Source organism: Halichoeres trimaculatus, unplaced genomic scaffold (genome assembly GCF_033239565.1).
Source record: "Halichoeres trimaculatus isolate MK-OKI-2021-1 unplaced genomic scaffold, fHalTri1.1 fHalTri1_scaffold_11, whole genome shotgun sequence".
Lineage (NCBI taxonomy): Eukaryota > Metazoa > Chordata > Actinopteri > Labriformes > Labridae > Halichoeres > Halichoeres trimaculatus.
Window position 1 is genome coordinate 28,763,340 of NW_027437189.1, and position 17,680 is coordinate 28,781,019.

The 17,680-nt window shown below is 40.6% G+C and overlaps 1 protein-coding gene across 4 annotated transcripts in view; it reads left to right on the forward strand.

The window, feature by feature from the left end:
- hdac7a (histone deacetylase 7a) overlaps positions 1-17,680 on the forward strand; it is a 78,245-nt gene that overhangs the window by 54,734 nt on the left and 5,831 nt on the right. For all 4 annotated transcript variants that reach the window (XM_074681590.1, XM_074681591.1, XM_074681593.1 and 1 more), the window contains 16 exons: positions 158-261; positions 1,025-1,147; positions 1,288-1,397; positions 2,203-2,304; positions 3,244-3,415; positions 5,103-5,308; positions 5,750-5,953; positions 6,537-6,768; positions 7,140-7,273; positions 7,395-7,515; positions 7,995-8,044; positions 8,616-8,723; positions 9,059-9,114; positions 9,410-9,497; positions 9,839-9,958; positions 10,122-10,219. In XM_074681590.1, coding sequence (XP_074537691.1) covers positions 158-261; positions 1,025-1,147; positions 1,288-1,397; positions 2,203-2,304; positions 3,244-3,415; positions 5,103-5,308; positions 5,750-5,953; positions 6,537-6,768; positions 7,140-7,273; positions 7,395-7,515; positions 7,995-8,044; positions 8,616-8,723; positions 9,059-9,114; positions 9,410-9,497; positions 9,839-9,958; positions 10,122-10,219 — 2,028 coding nt within the window. The remainder of the gene's footprint in view (positions 1-157; positions 262-1,024; positions 1,148-1,287; positions 1,398-2,202; positions 2,305-3,243; positions 3,416-5,102; positions 5,309-5,749; positions 5,954-6,536; positions 6,769-7,139; positions 7,274-7,394; positions 7,516-7,994; positions 8,045-8,615; positions 8,724-9,058; positions 9,115-9,409; positions 9,498-9,838; positions 9,959-10,121; positions 10,220-17,680) is intronic.

Genomic DNA, 17,680 nt, shown 5'->3' on the forward strand with positions numbered 1-17,680 from the left:
ACAAACCGCACCAAACGAAAAAAATAAAGTCTGCTTTTGGTCCGGACCAAAAAAGTGGACCAAAGGACTTTTCTGGTCTGAATACAGCCTTATACTCAATGCTCCCTCCATTATAATATTCAAGGGTGAAAGTTGACTCTGTTTTTGTGTTATCCAGAAATCTGGGCCCAGACCCGAGTTTATCCTCCCAGCCTCATGTCACGTCTCCACCACATCCTTCGTCTTCTGAAGGCTCAGAGGGGACGCCGCTACGGCGAGCAGGTAAAACAACGATCATAAATACTAATAATTTGATTTAGTGATAATATAAAATATCAATAAACTCATATTGATTTCTATGTGTGTCCCATTTACTCCCCTTCTGATGATGAAGATCATGTGATGGTTTCAAAGCTCCTATGATGAAGTTTTGGTTTGGTAAATGTTGGTGCCCCCTGTAGACAAAAAAAGAAAAAAAATTCCCAACTTTGCGCAATGCACAGGATAAAAAGATGAAAAAAAGATGATAAAAAGATTTTCTGTCATAAAAATCTCATCCAGACTAGTTTAACAGTCTATTGTATCACTCATTGTGGATATTTGCTGTTTAAATGTAAAGAAAGGCTGCATCTTTAGCATACCTTCTGTCACCAGGTCTGACTGACCTCCTGCTCCAGTTTCAGGGATTTAAAACAACAATGAAAAAATGATCTCTCTTGTTAATAGGTCTTAAAGAGGCATCAGGTTTATTATCAGTGTTTTAAAGTCAGTTAAAGCTCCTCACAGAGATATCAGTGTCTCATCAACAGTTTGCCATCACTGCTGTGTCGTTCAATAGTGTTGATAAGTTACTAATCATAAGCATCCACTCTGTTTATTTTGTACCCAAGAATATATGATTTTTTTTCTTTTGTGACAAACCACAGATTTTTTCGCCTTGTTAAAGCACAGGTGTATAAAACTAATCTGAGACGACCTGTGCTTTTCTTTGTTGTGTAACATCAGCCCTTTACTTTCTTTCCTCATGTTGCGCTAATATTTTTAGCCTCTGAGCCGAACCTGAAGGTGAAACACAAGCTGAAGAAACACCTGAACACCAGGAAGAGTCCTCTGACCCGGAAGGAGAGCGCCCCGGCTTCTGTCAAGCACAGAGTACCTGACACACTGGGTATTCTATCTCTGAGTTTGTAGTTCTCTAGGACAGGATAAAGAATTCAGTTACTTTAATCTTCATTGTATGATTTTCATTAAGATACATTAAATTTCATACTTATAATATAAACTAACGTACTGCTCATGTCTCCTCAGACTCGTCCCCCAGCAGCAGCAGCACTCCCGTCTCTGGCTGCAGCTCTCCTAACGACAGTCTGCCCAACGAGAACGGGCTGCTGCCATCTGCAGGCGGCCTCTCGCATGAGGCAAGAAAAGACACACACACTCACAAATACACTCACTCAAATACTGACACACAAGTTTACAGTCCTTTTAACTCCTCACAGGTTATTTAAAAAGAAAACAAATAAAAACCTTAATTGCCAAACCTCCCCCCGAAGCAGACAAAACAACAGAAAATTACACAACCCAGTGCATTTAACAAGGAAGTAAGAAGACACTTCTTTTCATAGCAAGACAGTTTGGGAAACTGTAGTTGTTAGAGAAATCAGGATGAAGCTGGACAGCAGGTAAATATTTTAAAGTACTAAAGGTCTAAAGATAAAGGTAAATATGCTTCATTATACAGTTAGGAGCAATCCTTTTGTCTTCAAGGTGTAAAAAAGAAAACAGGTCACATTTAAAAGAAGTGTGCAAGGCGTGTGGTGTGTTGAAAAATAAAAAGTGTTTCTGTTTCATGTTCATGAGCTGTGGGGAGACGCTGAGTAATGACATGTTTTAAGCAATGACACAGGAGCAGTGTTTGTCAGCTGTTCATACATAATTCATTTAATCACATAAAGTCGACCTCTGTCACACCTGCTGCAGGTGTCTGACTCATGAGTCCCTGTCTGACGGCGCAGATCAGAGCCAAACACCAGCTTAGCTTTAATTAAACCACAGAGGTTTGGATTACTCAGGATTTACATTTCACAGACTCTGACATTAAATCACTGAGGAACAAAACAACAAGACCAAACAAACTGTTTGAACAAGAAAGAAAACCAAATTTTTTTATTTAAAAAAGATATTTTAATGATTTGATTGATTAAATTTTTTTGTCATTTCCAGGCCCAGAAACTGCTGCTCAGAGACGGCACTCTCGCAAACTTCACCATCCAGAGTCCCTCAACTCTGCCCACCATCACACTGGGACTGCCAGCCAACGCCAGGGTAAACACTCAACTAAATCAGATGTTCATTAGGAATAATTGTTTACTCTCACATCTTAGTTAGAAAAAAAATGAAGAGTATCTTTTTTTTTGATGCACTTTTGCTTTATTTGCTGATTTAATTATTTATTTTTCACGTTACTGGAAAAAAACGGTGTCGATGTTGAAAGAAAACATTTTAAGACCAATGTCTGTCGCTGTCAAAGTCCTTTTTCTTCAGTAAGATGAAAAAAATGTTAAGACACTAGATTTTACTAGAGTATTTTCAAAACACATCTTTGTTTCAAAGGTCCTTGTGCACTAACAAACTTTTTTTTTTTTTTAATATCTAAAGAAGACGTTTAATCTGCAGGACAGTCTACACAGGGTAAAAGTTCAGATAGTTTAAAAACTGTTCATTTCATAAAAAGATCCCATGACCTAAATCTAAATGAAGTTAACAAATTAAATTTCCCCTGACCAAAAACCCCCAGAGTTTTTCAGCCTGAGGCACATTAATGAAGGAAGTGTTGTGTTTAAATGCTATGTCACCATGATCTTGGTACTTGTGTATTCAGACACACTGGACTGAAATTTAAGTGTCTCAAAGTGAAAATTGGGTGGGTTTTTTTCTGTTTTGATCAGGTGTTTACATGCAGCAAACTGTAACAGGGAAATATTTTACATAAATAAGGCTTCTAAGAAAAGAAATGGAGACAGCAGCTAAGACACCAGGAAGAACTGACATAAAAATATAGTGTAGGAAAATCCCCTCAGGTGGCATAAAACAATACTGGATGATAACAGGTGCAGTGACGAAATGTCAAGAGGGAAGAAGATTCCTCTTCTACACCAACACAGAAAACCTCAGAGATTTATCTTCAGGCTCCAGAAGTTTTTCAACAGATTACATCCAGTTTTTTATCTGTATCCAACAAGCTGTATCACTGTGTGTTTGCAGGCTGACGGAGAGCTTTCCTCTCTGAAGGTGGCTCGGATGCCGATGGTTGCAGCCGGAGCTTCGCCGGTCTTCCTCCCTCTGAGCAGGAAGGATCAGACCGGACAGCTGAACCCTCACCTGCCTGTCATCATCCTGGAGCCCTCTGGACTGGTCCACACTCCTCTGCTCACAGGTGAGACGTTCACATCAACAGCACGTCCACTGGAGACAGTAAAGTGCATTAACCCACTCAATGTGCACACATGTAGGGCCAAAAGCTTCGCAACTAAAGAAAGTAAAATCCTTATAAGAATGACATGTTTCACCTTTACATTTACAACTGACTAAGATGTCAGACTCATTTAAAAAAAAAAAAAAATGGCTGCAAAAACATTGATTCACGATGTGGAATTAATCGTCAACTTAAAGGAAACTGATTTAAAAGTTTAAGATGTCGTTTTGTCAGAGCTCCATCTAGTGGTTACATGTAAAACATTGTTTTGGTTAAAATAGCATGTAAATTGCTTCTGCATTGTTAAATTAGTTTAATCTATAACCATATTTGTCCAGTTTTTCTCTTGCTTTGCTACTATTGAAAATAAAAAAAATGTGTTGTACAATTTAAAAACTACTTGTGTTGCAACTCAGTCAATGAATAAGAGACAAATGTAAGAGTGTAGGAAAGGGGTCGTCAGCTAAGTTCAGCCTCGGGACAAATATTTTTCTGACCAGCTCAATGGCGGGATAAATTTACATCCTCATCAGGCAAAATCTGTCTTTCCTGTTGAAATAAACTTTTTTCCCATCCATTCTATTTTATCTTGTACAAAAACGTAATTTAATAAAGTCATTTATATAAAATCAATTAAATAGTTGAAGACAGTTGTAATTGAGTTGGCAATAATAAGGCTGCTGTCTTTAATCACCCACTCACACACACAGTTCTTTATGACTTGATGGTTAAATGATCACCATTTTAGATAATAAACTTGATATTGAATATAGCGACTTGATCTCACCTGTCGAAATTCTGAAGTCACTGAGTTGTTTGTAGCTAGATATACAGTTAACGAGTTTTGCTTCCCCAGCGTAAATAAAAAACAGTGATCAAAGTGCCGCCTCTTTCGTTTATAAGGTCATTTTACTGAAAATAATATCAGGTAAAAAATGGAAACAAAACTAAAATAAATGGTGATGACAGTCAAAAACTGTGCTCCTCAAGCCACGTTCACCCTACCCTAATTGCGTCTTTGCTTTTTTGCTGGGGTAGCGTTGTGTGAGACATTAGCAAGAGATCACGAGCTAGCAAAACAATATGTCACTGTCCAGAGCAATGCAAAGGAAAGTTGACAGCAAAGGAAGGAAATACAGAGAAGAGTGAAAAAAAAGTCAGTGTACCCGATTTTATAAATGCCAAGCCCGTCTGTGTCACCTGTAACAAGATTGCTGCAGTTTTTAAGGAAAACAGTATCATAGGGGACCACGAAACTGAGCATGGCAACTTCAAAGAAGCATACCTACACCAGACAGAGGCAGAAACTAAGAGCACTCACAGCTGGATATATGCAGTGTACACATCAAGCCAATGTTTGTCTCAAGCTTTACTTTATTTTATCATATTTTGACAGATCACAACTTTTGAACAAGTGTTCTTTGTGGAAGTGCCCTTTTTGTGATAGTGAATGTATAAACAAATATATATTTAAAATCATTTTATTTATCAGTGTCACCTGAGGGGCCAAGTATTACCAACAGTAGGCTAAATTTGGCCCATGGGCTGCAAGTTGCAACCACTGGTGGAGGAGCTCCTGTGTGTATTTGTGCTTTAGCAATTGCATATTTCTGAAACACTAATTCTCTTCATTTTCATCTCCATCCAGTTCCAGGCCTCGACTCCGTCCCCCTCCAGTTTTCCCCTCAGTTAGACCACCTGACCCCCGGAGGCCCTCAGCACCACAAGCCCCTGAGCAGAACCCGCTCGGAGCCCCTCCCTCAGAGCCCGGGGTCCCTTCACACACACCTCCTCCAACAGCAGCACAACACACAACTACTGGAGAGGCTTAAACAGCAAACTCACCTGGGCAAGGTTTGAACACCTTTATGTTCATTTAATGTATTTTATACAGTATTTAAAAAAGTCTTTATAATCCCAGAGAGAGATTTAATAACAGAAAACATGGATATATGCAAAAAAATGAAGCATACACTGAGTCGAAGCTGATCTCCTACAGGCTGCAATTAATTTTATTTAGACTATCAATTTCTCAGCACATGAATTTTGTAGAAATGAGATGTTTTCTCGAAACAACAAAACTCAGAAGATAGTTCAAGATGCTTCCATTAAATATTATTGTCCAATTACTGGTTGAATTTGATTTACCCCAATAATCAGTAATTACATTTTCCCCATGAAACAAGGTTGTAACCTTTTAATACATTTGAGGAGTTGTTATAAAAGCGCTTTTTCAATATTTTGTCGGTTGATTTGCAGTCCTGCTAACTTTTTTGGGTTTATCCACATGTACAGCTGATGTCCAAGTCCAGTGAGAAGCCCCGACTGCATCAGATCCCCTCAGAGGACATGGACTCAGAAGATGGTGACACATCCTCGCCCACAGAGCTGACCTATCAGAGCAGAGCAAGGGCAGAGTCATTGAGGGAGGCGGGGCCAGCAGCATCCAAGAGCCACGAGGAGAAAATGAACCTGCAACATGCACTCATTCTCAACCAGGTAGGAAAACACAAAACCTTCAAAAACTGTCCACACAGCTGCTCTACACAGCTGCTCTTCTGCTAATATTCCTGTAGGGGGCAGCACAGCTCCTGCTTGCATGATGCCATGCTGTCAAATTGTCCTGTGGTTTAACAACTACTTATTACATCCCCGTGGTTATTTCAGCATATGATGACAGGGTGCGTGCACCGTAAGATGAGCTGTTACTCTTTCAGAAAATGTGTTCATCACTAATCAGACAAACCACATAATCAGGGGGCTTTGTTCGAGGTACAAGAAGGAGATCCAACAACAATACGAATCCAGATCCAGCCTCTCATACTGAGGAGGAAGAAACAGGACTGAAATAAAGAGTATTTTAAGGAAAGAATATAATAAGTTTCTGGAAGTTAAGAGAGTGTGCAAGATAGTGCAGGATATGTAACTTGAAGAAGCTGTGTGGAGGAATACAAGTGAGTGTGAAGAGTAGATATCCCCTGTGTTGAAGAATGAGAGTCTATGCCCTCTTCACTGTCTGATTTGCACTTGTCTTTCTCTTCTGTTCTGATTTATATTCCCCTCACCTGCACTTTCTCTACAGTCTTTGCTCTGGGAGCAACAGAAGCAGCTGCAACAGCTGCATCGCCAAATGGAGACGCTCGCAGTGCCCATGTTGCGCGTCGGCGGTGGTGGCGGGGTTGGCGGTGGATTGGGTGTCCATCGTCCCCTGTCACGCACACAGTCCTCCCCGGCTTCAACTTCTCTCACTCTGCCTGAGAAACCTCTGAGCCTGGCTGCACAGGACCCCAGCAGCAAACCGCGCTTCACCACCGGTGAGTCAGCCTCACTGAATCTTCATTATAACAGAAAGTTTTCATTTGTTTCCTGATAGGATTTCACATACAGAGCGATGGAGCTGAAAATGAAGGGAATAATTTTGCTTCAAGTAGTCTGATTCATTTACAAATACACACTCATATATTGAGAACAGATTTTTGATAAGGCATCACTGCATACATATACCAGGATGCATTGTGCTGAAGTAGCTACAGTTTTGCTCTCGCTCTGCAGAATCTCCAATTTTAAGCTTCCTGCAAAAGAGTCATCTTGATTTTATCATCCAAACCAAACATGTTTTGTGTGATATTGTAAATTTTGCAAACAAAAAATCACTGATTTTTTGTTTTGTTTTGCATGTTTGCAGGTCTGGTGTACGACTCTCAGATGCTGAAGCACCAGTGTACGTGTGGAGACAACAGCAGTCACCCCGAGCATGCTGGGAGGATACAGAGCATCTGGTCCCGACTACAGGAGAGAGGCCTGAGGGGACAGTGTGAGGTAAGACATTTTCTCACCTCGAAATTTTCCCTGTTTCTTTCAGCTGAACATCCTTCAGCCTTATGGCCTCCAATGATGTCTCAGAGTTAAGAATCTCATTGAGAATGTCCTCTTGATACAGAGCATTCGTGGTCGTAAAGCCACTCTGGAGGAGCTGCAGTCAGTCCACACAGAGCGCCACGTCTTACTCTACGGCACCAACCCGCTCAACAGACTCAAACTGGACAACCGCAAACTGGCAGGTATGCTCTGCCTCTGAGGTTTTCAAGTTTAAGGAGACAGCCTTAGAGAAAAAAATATATGAAGCAATGTTTTTAGTTTGTAAAAAATGTTATTAGTGTAAAAAAGTGTTTTGAAGTGTTTTGTCAGGTGATCTAACTGTAAATTTGACCCCTTCTTTGCAGCAAAACATCTGCGATAGTCCTTTAGATCTAACATATCCTCAGTGACAGAGCCAAACATATATCAAACAGTTTTCACAATAACTCTAAACACAACACAGCAATAGTGTTCCTCATTTTATCTTTGAACTTCACTAAATATAAATGAAAAACACATGTTGCTGCTACATTGTCCCTACAAATAGTTTTCTCATGACATGAGCAGTCTTCAGTGGAATATGCGAGGTCAGCATTAGCTCACTTGGCGTATAATTATTATAATTAAGGAAAGACAAACTGAAACTTCATGAATTACACGGTTTTTCTGTTTATTTTCTCAGGAATCCTCTCCCAAAGGATGTTTGTGATGTTACCCTGTGGGGGCGTAGGGGTAAGAAACACACACCACACACACACACAGCGCTATTTTTGAACGCACAGTTATTCTCCAAACCCTTCATGAAAGCCACACAGTAAAACACAATCATTGGTCGAAATATGATATTATTAAAAAAAGAAAGTCAAGAAAGAGAAAATTAGAGAAAAGGCAGGATATTAAAAAGGAAAAGAGAGTTGGCAAACGTTTGGCTGACAGTCCGTGTCGGACCATGACAAGTGAGACTAATAAGAACAACATGTCCATGACCGAGGATAAAAGAAACCTCTGATTTCATTGTCCAAGCCAGATGGACAGTAATGCCACTCTGTGAACAAACAAAAGGAAGGAAAAAAAAAAGATGGAAAGAGAAAAATTCAGAAATATGGATCTGGACTCAAAACAAGAGAGGAAAACTGCTGTTTCCACTCTGGAGTCAAAGCAGAACGCATTGTTTGCAGCGCCGAAGGGAGCGTTCTTGTTTTGAGTCTATTGTCCCAGAGACACTTCAGACATGGTCAAACTCCACGCAGCAGTTACAACGTACAGTTTCACATTAACTGTTTATCTGTCTGTGCATTGGCAGGTCGATAATGACACCACCTGGAATGAGTCGCACACCTCTACAGCGTCACGCATGGCAGCGGGCAGCGTCGTTGAGCTGGCCTTCAGAGTGGCCAAACGAGAGCTAAAGGTGAGACAAAAAGTGTGGGACAAAAACCACTCTGTCATCTGCAGGTTACGGCTCAGAAACACTAAACTAACATCAGTAATCTGACAGTGAGAAATTCTGGTGACTACATCTCCTCAAAAAGTTGCTTTGAGCAATTCTGCACATTATAGGTTCACGGATGACAAGACACACGTCTTCAGACGAGAACAAGTCGCCATCCAATCAGAAAAGAACAAACGAATATCCTCATTTCAGGAGGTCATTGATTAAGTAAAGACAAGAAACCTGTGATGTCAGAGACATATGTTGTGAATTTCTATGGTAAGATAATATAAGGATGTCTCTGCTCCTCACAGAACGGCTTTGCTGTCGTCAGACCACCAGGGCATCATGCAGACCCCTCCAATGCAATGTAAGTGTGTGTGTGTATTATGTGTGTGTGCCTGGTTCCTGTTGTTGCTGCTCTGGAGTTATTTTTTATGAGGTGATACAGAGAAGACAACAGGACAAAATAAAGAAGATTAATACCTGTGCAGGTTGATTTGTTCTCTCTGTGTTGGCTCTTGGATGACTCATCATCATGTCATTTATCATGAGCAAACAAGGACTTCAGAGAGATGTTCAGTCTCCTTGCTCTCAGTTTAAGTCTTTTTCTTCCTCAGAATTATCTCCTAACATTTTTTTTCCTCTGTATTTGTGTCTAACAGGGGTTTCTGTTACTTCAACTCTGTGGCCATCGCAGCCAAGCAGCTCCAGCACAAGCTCAGCGTCAGCAAGATCCTCATTGTTGACTGGGTAAGGGGGTTTAAAGATGGCTGTATGCTAATGAACAACCTGTTGTTGATTTTACTTACTGAGCCATTCTTATACCAGGAGAGAGTCATGAAGTTTGAAACATTACATACAATCAGAAAAAAAATCATTTTTTTCCTTACAGCCTTAACTAAATAAACATTTTTACAAGGTGGTGCATTTTTTCAGCTGTTAATCCATATTTTGTACTTTGCAATAAGCTTAATTGTCCAAACAAGCACATTAGACTCATTTTAACACCGCCCTGATTTAAAGCTGTAGAAGCCCCCGACGCTGTATAGGTATGTATGACTGATGTAGTTCTCTGCTCATCCTCTTCCCAGGATGTCCATCACGGTAATGGCACCCAGGAAGTGTTTTACAGTGACTCCAGTGTCCTCTACATCTCACTTCATCGCTACGATGACGGGAACTTCTTCCCTGGCAGTGGCTCACCAGCTGAGGTGTGTAACATCTTGGTTTTAGTATCGATTTTGGGATTTTTCTTTATCTGATATGATTTAAGCTTCAGGAAAACTCACATTTTAGACAATATTTTAACATGATGTTACAGCCTGATGTGAGAGAAATCTTCTTCTGTAAATAATAGAGTGATTTTGCCTTCAGGTTGGATCAGGAGCAGGCGAGGGTTTCAATGTGAATGTGGCGTGGACAGGAGGACTGGACCCACCCATGGGAGATGCAGAGTACATCGCTGCATTCAGGTACGACTAAGAAACACTCAAACACAAGATTCTGGATGAAAGGAGAGTTTAGAGGAGGTGATTTGATTAGGAGAGATTAAATGTATCAGCTTTTTTTATCGAAACGTGGCAGCTTTGAAATATTATCTGGAAGCAGAGAGAGAACAGTTTTTAAAACCTGACCGCAGCAGGATGATTGGTTGACTCAGGCTGTGACAAAATCTGGTTGGTTCATCATGGCAGGAAAGTGAGGAGGGGACCTGAATGGATAAGTATAGAATGTGTCTGTGCTTTAAATTATTCTGAGCTTCATTTATAAAACATCACCTCCGTCAGTGGGTCCCTAATCCCCTTCTTGGTTACTTGCACATAAATGAACCAGCTATTTACACTGCAAAAAAACTGAAATCCTATCAAGTGTTTTTGTCTTATTTTTAGTAGAAAATGTCTTTTTAGACTTAATATGTAAGCCATTCACCTGACTAGTCCAGACAACGTCTTGTGCTGAGTTATTTAAAGTCAAAATTTAGTTCTAAATTGCTTGTTACAAGTAAAAGAAAATCTGCCAATGGTACAAGAGAAAAGTAACTAGTATTAAGAAATGATTGTAGTTTTATGCAAATTATCTAGCAAATCTTTCTTATTCCATCGGAGCAATTCAGACCTCATTTTCTGTATTTGAACAACTTTAAACAAGACGTTTTCTGGACTAGTCAGGTGAATGTCTCTCGTGCAAAAAGACATTTTCTACTGAAGATGAGACAAAACACTTGATAAGATTTCAATTTTTTGCTGTTTATTAACATTTTTACTGGAGCTCTATCTTAAAATGCTAGAGTTAAATTTTCATAAAGCCAAAAGAGAAAGCAACAAAAGTCATGTTTTCCTTTTTGGGTGTGTTTTTGAACTACGCTGCACATTGAGAGCAGTTGAGAGAGTTAAACCACCACGTGTTAATGTCTTTGATATCTGAATAAATGGATTTGGAAAAAAGACAACTTAACATTCTTAAACGTTGGTTGTCATTGAAGCTGATGATTTATCCCATTTCCCTCACACCGAGCCACAACAGAGACTCTTAAATCCAGCCTCTGATCATCTTTACATCACCTCTGACGTATTTCCTGCCTAATTATTAATCCTCGTCATTTGGAGAGCATGTGTGTGGTACGCTCCGTTGCCAATAACTTTAAGAGACTTACAGTAAATGGTCTCCAGGTCTTGTGTTTGACAGATTGGGGACTGTCACTTCCTGCTTGCGGGTTGGATAATTGTCATCGGTGGGTGTGTGTGGCACCAGTGAAGTTTCAGCTGTGTGGGCTCCCTGGTTGTCTGGTGCATCAAACCCGGGGAAACTGTAGCAACCGCACTGTTACAGGAAAAGGGGCACAGTGGCAGATGTACAGGAGTGAGTGGGGGGTGGTGGGCTGCGGGCTTATCAGCAAGCATGTATGTTTATATTCAGTACTGAAGCACAATTACAGGAGTTCATGGATTTGAGGATTTCTTTTAACTCAAATGGAAGAGACCTTGCAGCTGAAGGAGGCTTCTCTTCTCTCTGAGGTGTCCCTGAGAGAGCACTGGCTCTCTGGCAGCTCCAGGTCTGCCTCTTTGTGGCATGACCCTGACCTCTGACCTTCCTGTTGAGCAGAGACTGGTTTTCTGTGCAAAGAGGGGGGGTCTGCACCCAGTGTTTATGAGGTTGAACAGTTCCCGTCCGATGAAGTGACGTGTGAGATAAAACCAAGTGTACGTCCAAGCCGAGGAGTTAAGGTTACATTGGGTTGCGTCTCTGTGGGGGATGTGAAAGCGTTTGGCTTGATGGGCAACGTCAAATAAACGGCTGCCATGTTACTGACTTCCAGAAAAACAAGACTGAGTGAAAGGAACAGAAAAAGTTTTGCCACAGTAAAGGAGCTGATGGTGGCGTCAGGGTTTAGTTTTCCTCCTGAGACCTCCCTCAAGCTTTAGTCTTCGAGGAGTTTCTGTGTTCTCCAAGTAGAGCATTAAAAGACTTGATGTTTGTTTCTCCCACAGCTTGATATCATGATAAAGACGCTTTCTTTTTCATATTTAAAACAGAAAATGTTCTGTAAATTATTTAATGACTAAATTGAGTTACCGGTCTTCAAAGTCCTCCGATGGAGGGGAAAGTTGAGAGGACTGTGCCTCCTTCAGTTCAATGAGAAAACACAACTGATCAAAACATTTTACTGTGTGTTACGTAACGCCGATCGTATGGCTCTGTGTTCAGATCTGGACCTAATAGGAGTTCAGAGAAATGCTTGTTTTGTTTGATTCTGCCTGCAGCCCCTCATGGTGACAGTACACCACATCAAAAGTTCTTAGATTATTAAACCAGTTTGAAGATGATGTGAGTTTGTGAAAAGACAGGATGCTACAAGGACATGTTTTTCCACCAGTGCAGGAAAACAGAGAAACAGAGTTTTATGGATGATTATCTGAACTTTTATCAAGTTGATCAAAGGACTGTGTGATTGGTCGGTCTCAGTCAACAGGGGTTTCCATCTATGCTTTATTTCAGTATTCACAAAAAAATCATTAACCCATTATTCACTTTTCATACAACAAGAACCTTCACAGAGTGCTTACATAAAATCAACATAATTCACGCACAATAAATAAACAACTGATGGTTAACACAAGCACTTAACAAGGAAACATCAGAGACAGGACAAGTCTGTAATAATTCGGAGCTGAATACACCAAAGACTGAAGCATGAGCTTGAGCAAAGTTAAATTGAAACATAAAAAAATTAATGGCTCAAGTTTTCTACAGTGAATAAAGTTTTCCAAAGTTTCAATGCAACTGCAATACCTGTAATAACTGCACTGCTGATTGGCCGTTACCCAAGCCATGGCTCTGCTTGTCACCAGTCAGATGGTGCTGTGGGTGGGACAGTGCTGGGGTCTGAGTAGTAGGGATGGGTACCTTTCACATTTGAAACGATACTGTACCTATACCCAGTACCTGTCAATCGGTACCGGTACTCAACGGTACCAATTTTCGGTACTTTCTGTGTTATAGTGGTAAAAAAATATCAATTTATTGAAGAATAAAATACATATTTCTTTTCAATTTAACATATTCATTCTTCAATGTATAACTTTGCAATGCTGTGTTCATGTCCAGCATGGAAAATCTCCTACTCTTCCACTCCCTCACAGTCACAAGGATGCATTCAGGTACTAAATATGGTACCTTTTGATTTTATGTGACTCGGTACTCAGTACTTTTGACAGAATTCGGTCGGTACCTATAAAAGTACCTAACTCGGTACCCATCCCTACTGAGTAGTGATTGCAGACAGCGGGGCCGCTACAACGCAGTTAAAATTTGTTTCTTATCTGCCGTCAGATTTTTTAAAAAAGGCCGATATGCCTCAAAATGCCAAATATTTGCCCCGATAATCGGGCTAGCCGATAATCTGTCTATCCCTATTGGGAACAGACAGGTGACGTTGCGGGGGTCACGTCCATGTCTTATAAAGTCTGTGGTTTAGAGCAGCGGTGAATAATAAAGTTGTATAGAGTGTAAAAGGTGTATGTGAGCATTTCTGGTTTTAGAGTGTATCAACTCCAGTGAAGTTTGTCCATCCTTTGTATTTTGTCTTCTATGTTTTTAAATGCTGCAGTGATGAGAGAGAAATTGTCTGACAAAGTCAAAATCAAGCAGTCAATGTTAGACATCGTCAGGTAATTCTGTCGGCTGATTGTCTGCTCAGCGTCCTGCAGACAGTGCTGACACTCTGCTGACACTGCTGATCTGCTGCTGCTGCTTCGACTGGGCCGACCAATTTATGATTCATTTCTTACTGGTCTGTATCCGCCCAATAGTAGTCTTGGTTATCCTTTAGTTCAGAAACAGTAATTAACAAATAAATCACATTTACTCTGAGTACAGTGAATATCAAGTGATGGTGTCAGCTGTTTTAACAGAGACATGCTCTACCCACTTAATTCCTGTATCAGCAAACATGTTTTCTTTCACACGGCCTCTCACAGAGCGCCACATTTAAAATGTTAATAACATTTTTTTCTTCTCATGGCTTTAAAATCTGAAAAGCTCACCACCAGCTCCTGCGTCCCCCTGTAATTAATAAACCTACAAACATGAAACAGTTCGTGGAAAAAAGAAACTGTTCGGTTTTTAATGGAATAAATTTTATGGGTTTAAGTTTGTGAGCGCTTGAACTTCAGAGAGGGAGCTTTAGTGCATTTTCACCTTATCCTTCACACACACACACACACACACACACACACACACACACACACACACACACTCTTCTTTCCATCACCCCGACCCTCATCACACACAGACACACACGGACACACACTCTCCCTCTTCCCCTGCTCCCCTGATTGATCTTTAATAGGCTCCCCCTCCTCCACCTTCCCTCCATCTTTCCATTAGTTTGTCTGTAGTTCCTCCCATGGGGGAGCAGGGCGGCTTTAATGGGTCTACAGGGGAGGTGGCGCTGGGTTTTGTGGTTGGTGCTGGTCTGCTGTACGTCCACGTGAGGATGATAAAGTTGATATAAATTGTGTAATTAATCTCAGCATCTCAGGAAGACACAGGGTGATTGTTTCACCCACCTTTAAAGTGTGTGTGTGAGTGTGTGTGTTTGGATGTATGTGCTCAGTAGGAATGTGTTTGTGTGTGTTATCTCTGTGTGTCCTCATCTTTGTCTATGAGCTCATGTTGTCCATCTGCATGCAGTCATGTCAGGAGTATGTGTGTGTGTGTGTGTGTGTGTGTGTGTGTGTGTGTGTGTGTGTGTGTGTGTGTGTGTGTGTGTGTGAAGGGGAGGGGGTCTCCACAGTCCCCAGGCAGAATAATGAAGGTAAATGGATCCCAGATGGACTGTTTTTCCTCTTTTCTCTGTGTTGTCAATGACGTGAGGAGAGTGACAAGCCTCTAATGTGAAACAGACTCACACACGCCGGCTTTGAACTCCGCCGACATCATCGAGGCACAGAGCTGAGCCTCTCCTTCTCCCTCTCCGCCTTGGGACAGCACATCTTTCTCTTCTGAACAACAATAGCATTAAAAAAAGTCTTCATCTGTTTGAAGTCCACAAACAACGCAGAGCAGACGTAAGAGCTGACACAACAATACCGCTCTGTCTCACTGGAGGCTGTGCAGCTTTTCATGACAAAGAAACAACAGTTCTTTATCAGTTCTGAGTTAAAGTAGGCTTCACTCATCATTTTTATCACTTCTGGGTTTGATTGGTTTGTGACATCTCATGGGGACTGATTTGAAGTGTTTGCTTTCACTGACTGTTGGAGGCTGTCATCGTGAGAAAGGAGAAAAATGCATCCAAGTTGAGGTCTGACGCTGAAATCCAAATGCCTGATTTTAAGATCAGCAGAATTGTATACAAAGAAACCTCCTATCTCAGTACCTGTTTGAACTAAGCATGTGTAGCATGTGTTTGCGGATGAAAACTCATCCTGTGTTAATTTGATCATATCACTCACTGTCACCTAAACACATGATACTGTTAAAACAAGGCAGGTAACAGGCAGATGTTACTCTCTTCATCTGACACCAACCTGTGTGAGCGAAAAAAATTACTCTAAGAAAATAATCTTAACATTAAAGATCTCTTTTTTGTTGTTTTTGGAGGTTGGAGACAGGTATTATTTGTATTTTTAGGTCTGTTTGGCATCTGTGAGGTTGTGTTTTCAAAATGGGATAAGGAAGAAGTTATCAAATTTTGGAGCTACTCCAGGTCAGATTTTTTAAAGGATTCTTTATCATTGTGAGATTGGGCCTTTTTCACCATATGTGTGTATAACTCCACCATAAATGGTCAGATCGCTTTGCAAAACAATACAAGACAAGGTCACCATAATTTCTGACAGATGTACAAGTATGATCCAGATCCAGGAAATATTCTGGAAACTAAGATCAGGAGTATGAAAAATGTACTGGGTCATCATAATTTTCAACACTGTCAGGTAACAAACTATTGTACAAACCTGCAACTAACACCAAATTGTAGCAGACAGTCTGCTGAAAGGGAGTATAACGTTAAACAAACTATAATCAATGGTGACGAGGAAATAGACGCTAACAGGGACAGACGGTACCAAATTCAAAGGCTATTTTCTCTGCCTACAAGAACTAAAATCAAAAAGTAATACCACAGTTTAAGAGTACGCTACATAAAATATTTTTTAAGTGCATTAAGTCTTCGGAAATATAAACATTTATCCGCACTTAACTAACTGGTCATGTATCCTTCCGCCCAGCGCTACTGCACTCCGTCCCCCCTCCTCCTTTCAGCTGTAGGGAATGTAAACAAGCTATGCTTCGGCGCCGGTTGTAGCCTCATGTAAGTTTGATCAAGTATCGTAATTATTTTGTTTGTCCTCTAAGGATTGTGAGGCATCGTAGGAAATTCAAAATGAGTGACTATGACAGCGACGATGAAGTTCCATTCACTTTGGAACCAAAAGGATACCTGTATGAACCGGAGCACACAGAGCTGCTACAGATGGAACTAAGAGTGCAAAGTTAAAGATGTGGTATGCATTATTTAGAAGCTTGTAACAAAAAGCTTCTGTCAGAATTAGTTCTGTTAAATCAGTGTGTTGTTACTCTGATATAAAATTTGTTTCAATTTTTCTTGACTTAAACTGTGTCTCTTATGTCTATGTAAGAGCAGGTCCCTTCCATGGAGGCTGCCATGCTGCACCGTGTAGCAGAGAACAAACAGAGTAGTAACACACAGCTTTCATATTTAGTGAGAAGCCATGCACAATGCAGTGCTTAAAAGACAAAGACTTTAATTTTTTTCTGGTAGGTGTTCTGGATAGCAGATGCTTGAAAAATGAAAAATCAAACATTTAAGCATCATAGGGGCTTCTTGTTTTCAAAGGCCAGCGTCTCTTCATGAACTGGAGAGATCAAGAAAGACTTTCAATCCAGAGTCTGATCGTGATGTTACTGAACATTTTCATTTTTTCACCCTCAACCTCAGATTACTTGAGTGTGCACACATACATGGCAAATAAAGCTTATTCAAAAACTTCCTTAACATCACAAGGACATATCTAAGAAACACATTGATTTCCACATTGAGTTATATGGTCTACTTGAGATGTTATGATGGAGCAGTGGTTTAAAAATGCCTTTTCGCCAGCTGTCCTTCCCACATTTGGCAGCTCAGAGTTTGATTTCTTTGTGTGGGGGTTTGTAGCTCGCACAAAACTTGTTAAATATGCTGTGCTGTTGCCAAAAGCCTCCTTTAATTTATGCTTGGTCATACATCGCAAAGTCTTCCCTATTCATGGAAATCTGTGGTTTAGAGTCGATAACTGTAGAGAGACCTCTAAACTTGATCCCTGCTGGAGTGAGTCAAGTGAGGTGATCAAATAAAGACACACAGTGTGCTCTTATTGTACAGAACAAGGTTTTGATTTCACTCTCACCTTTTTCCTCTTGTACTT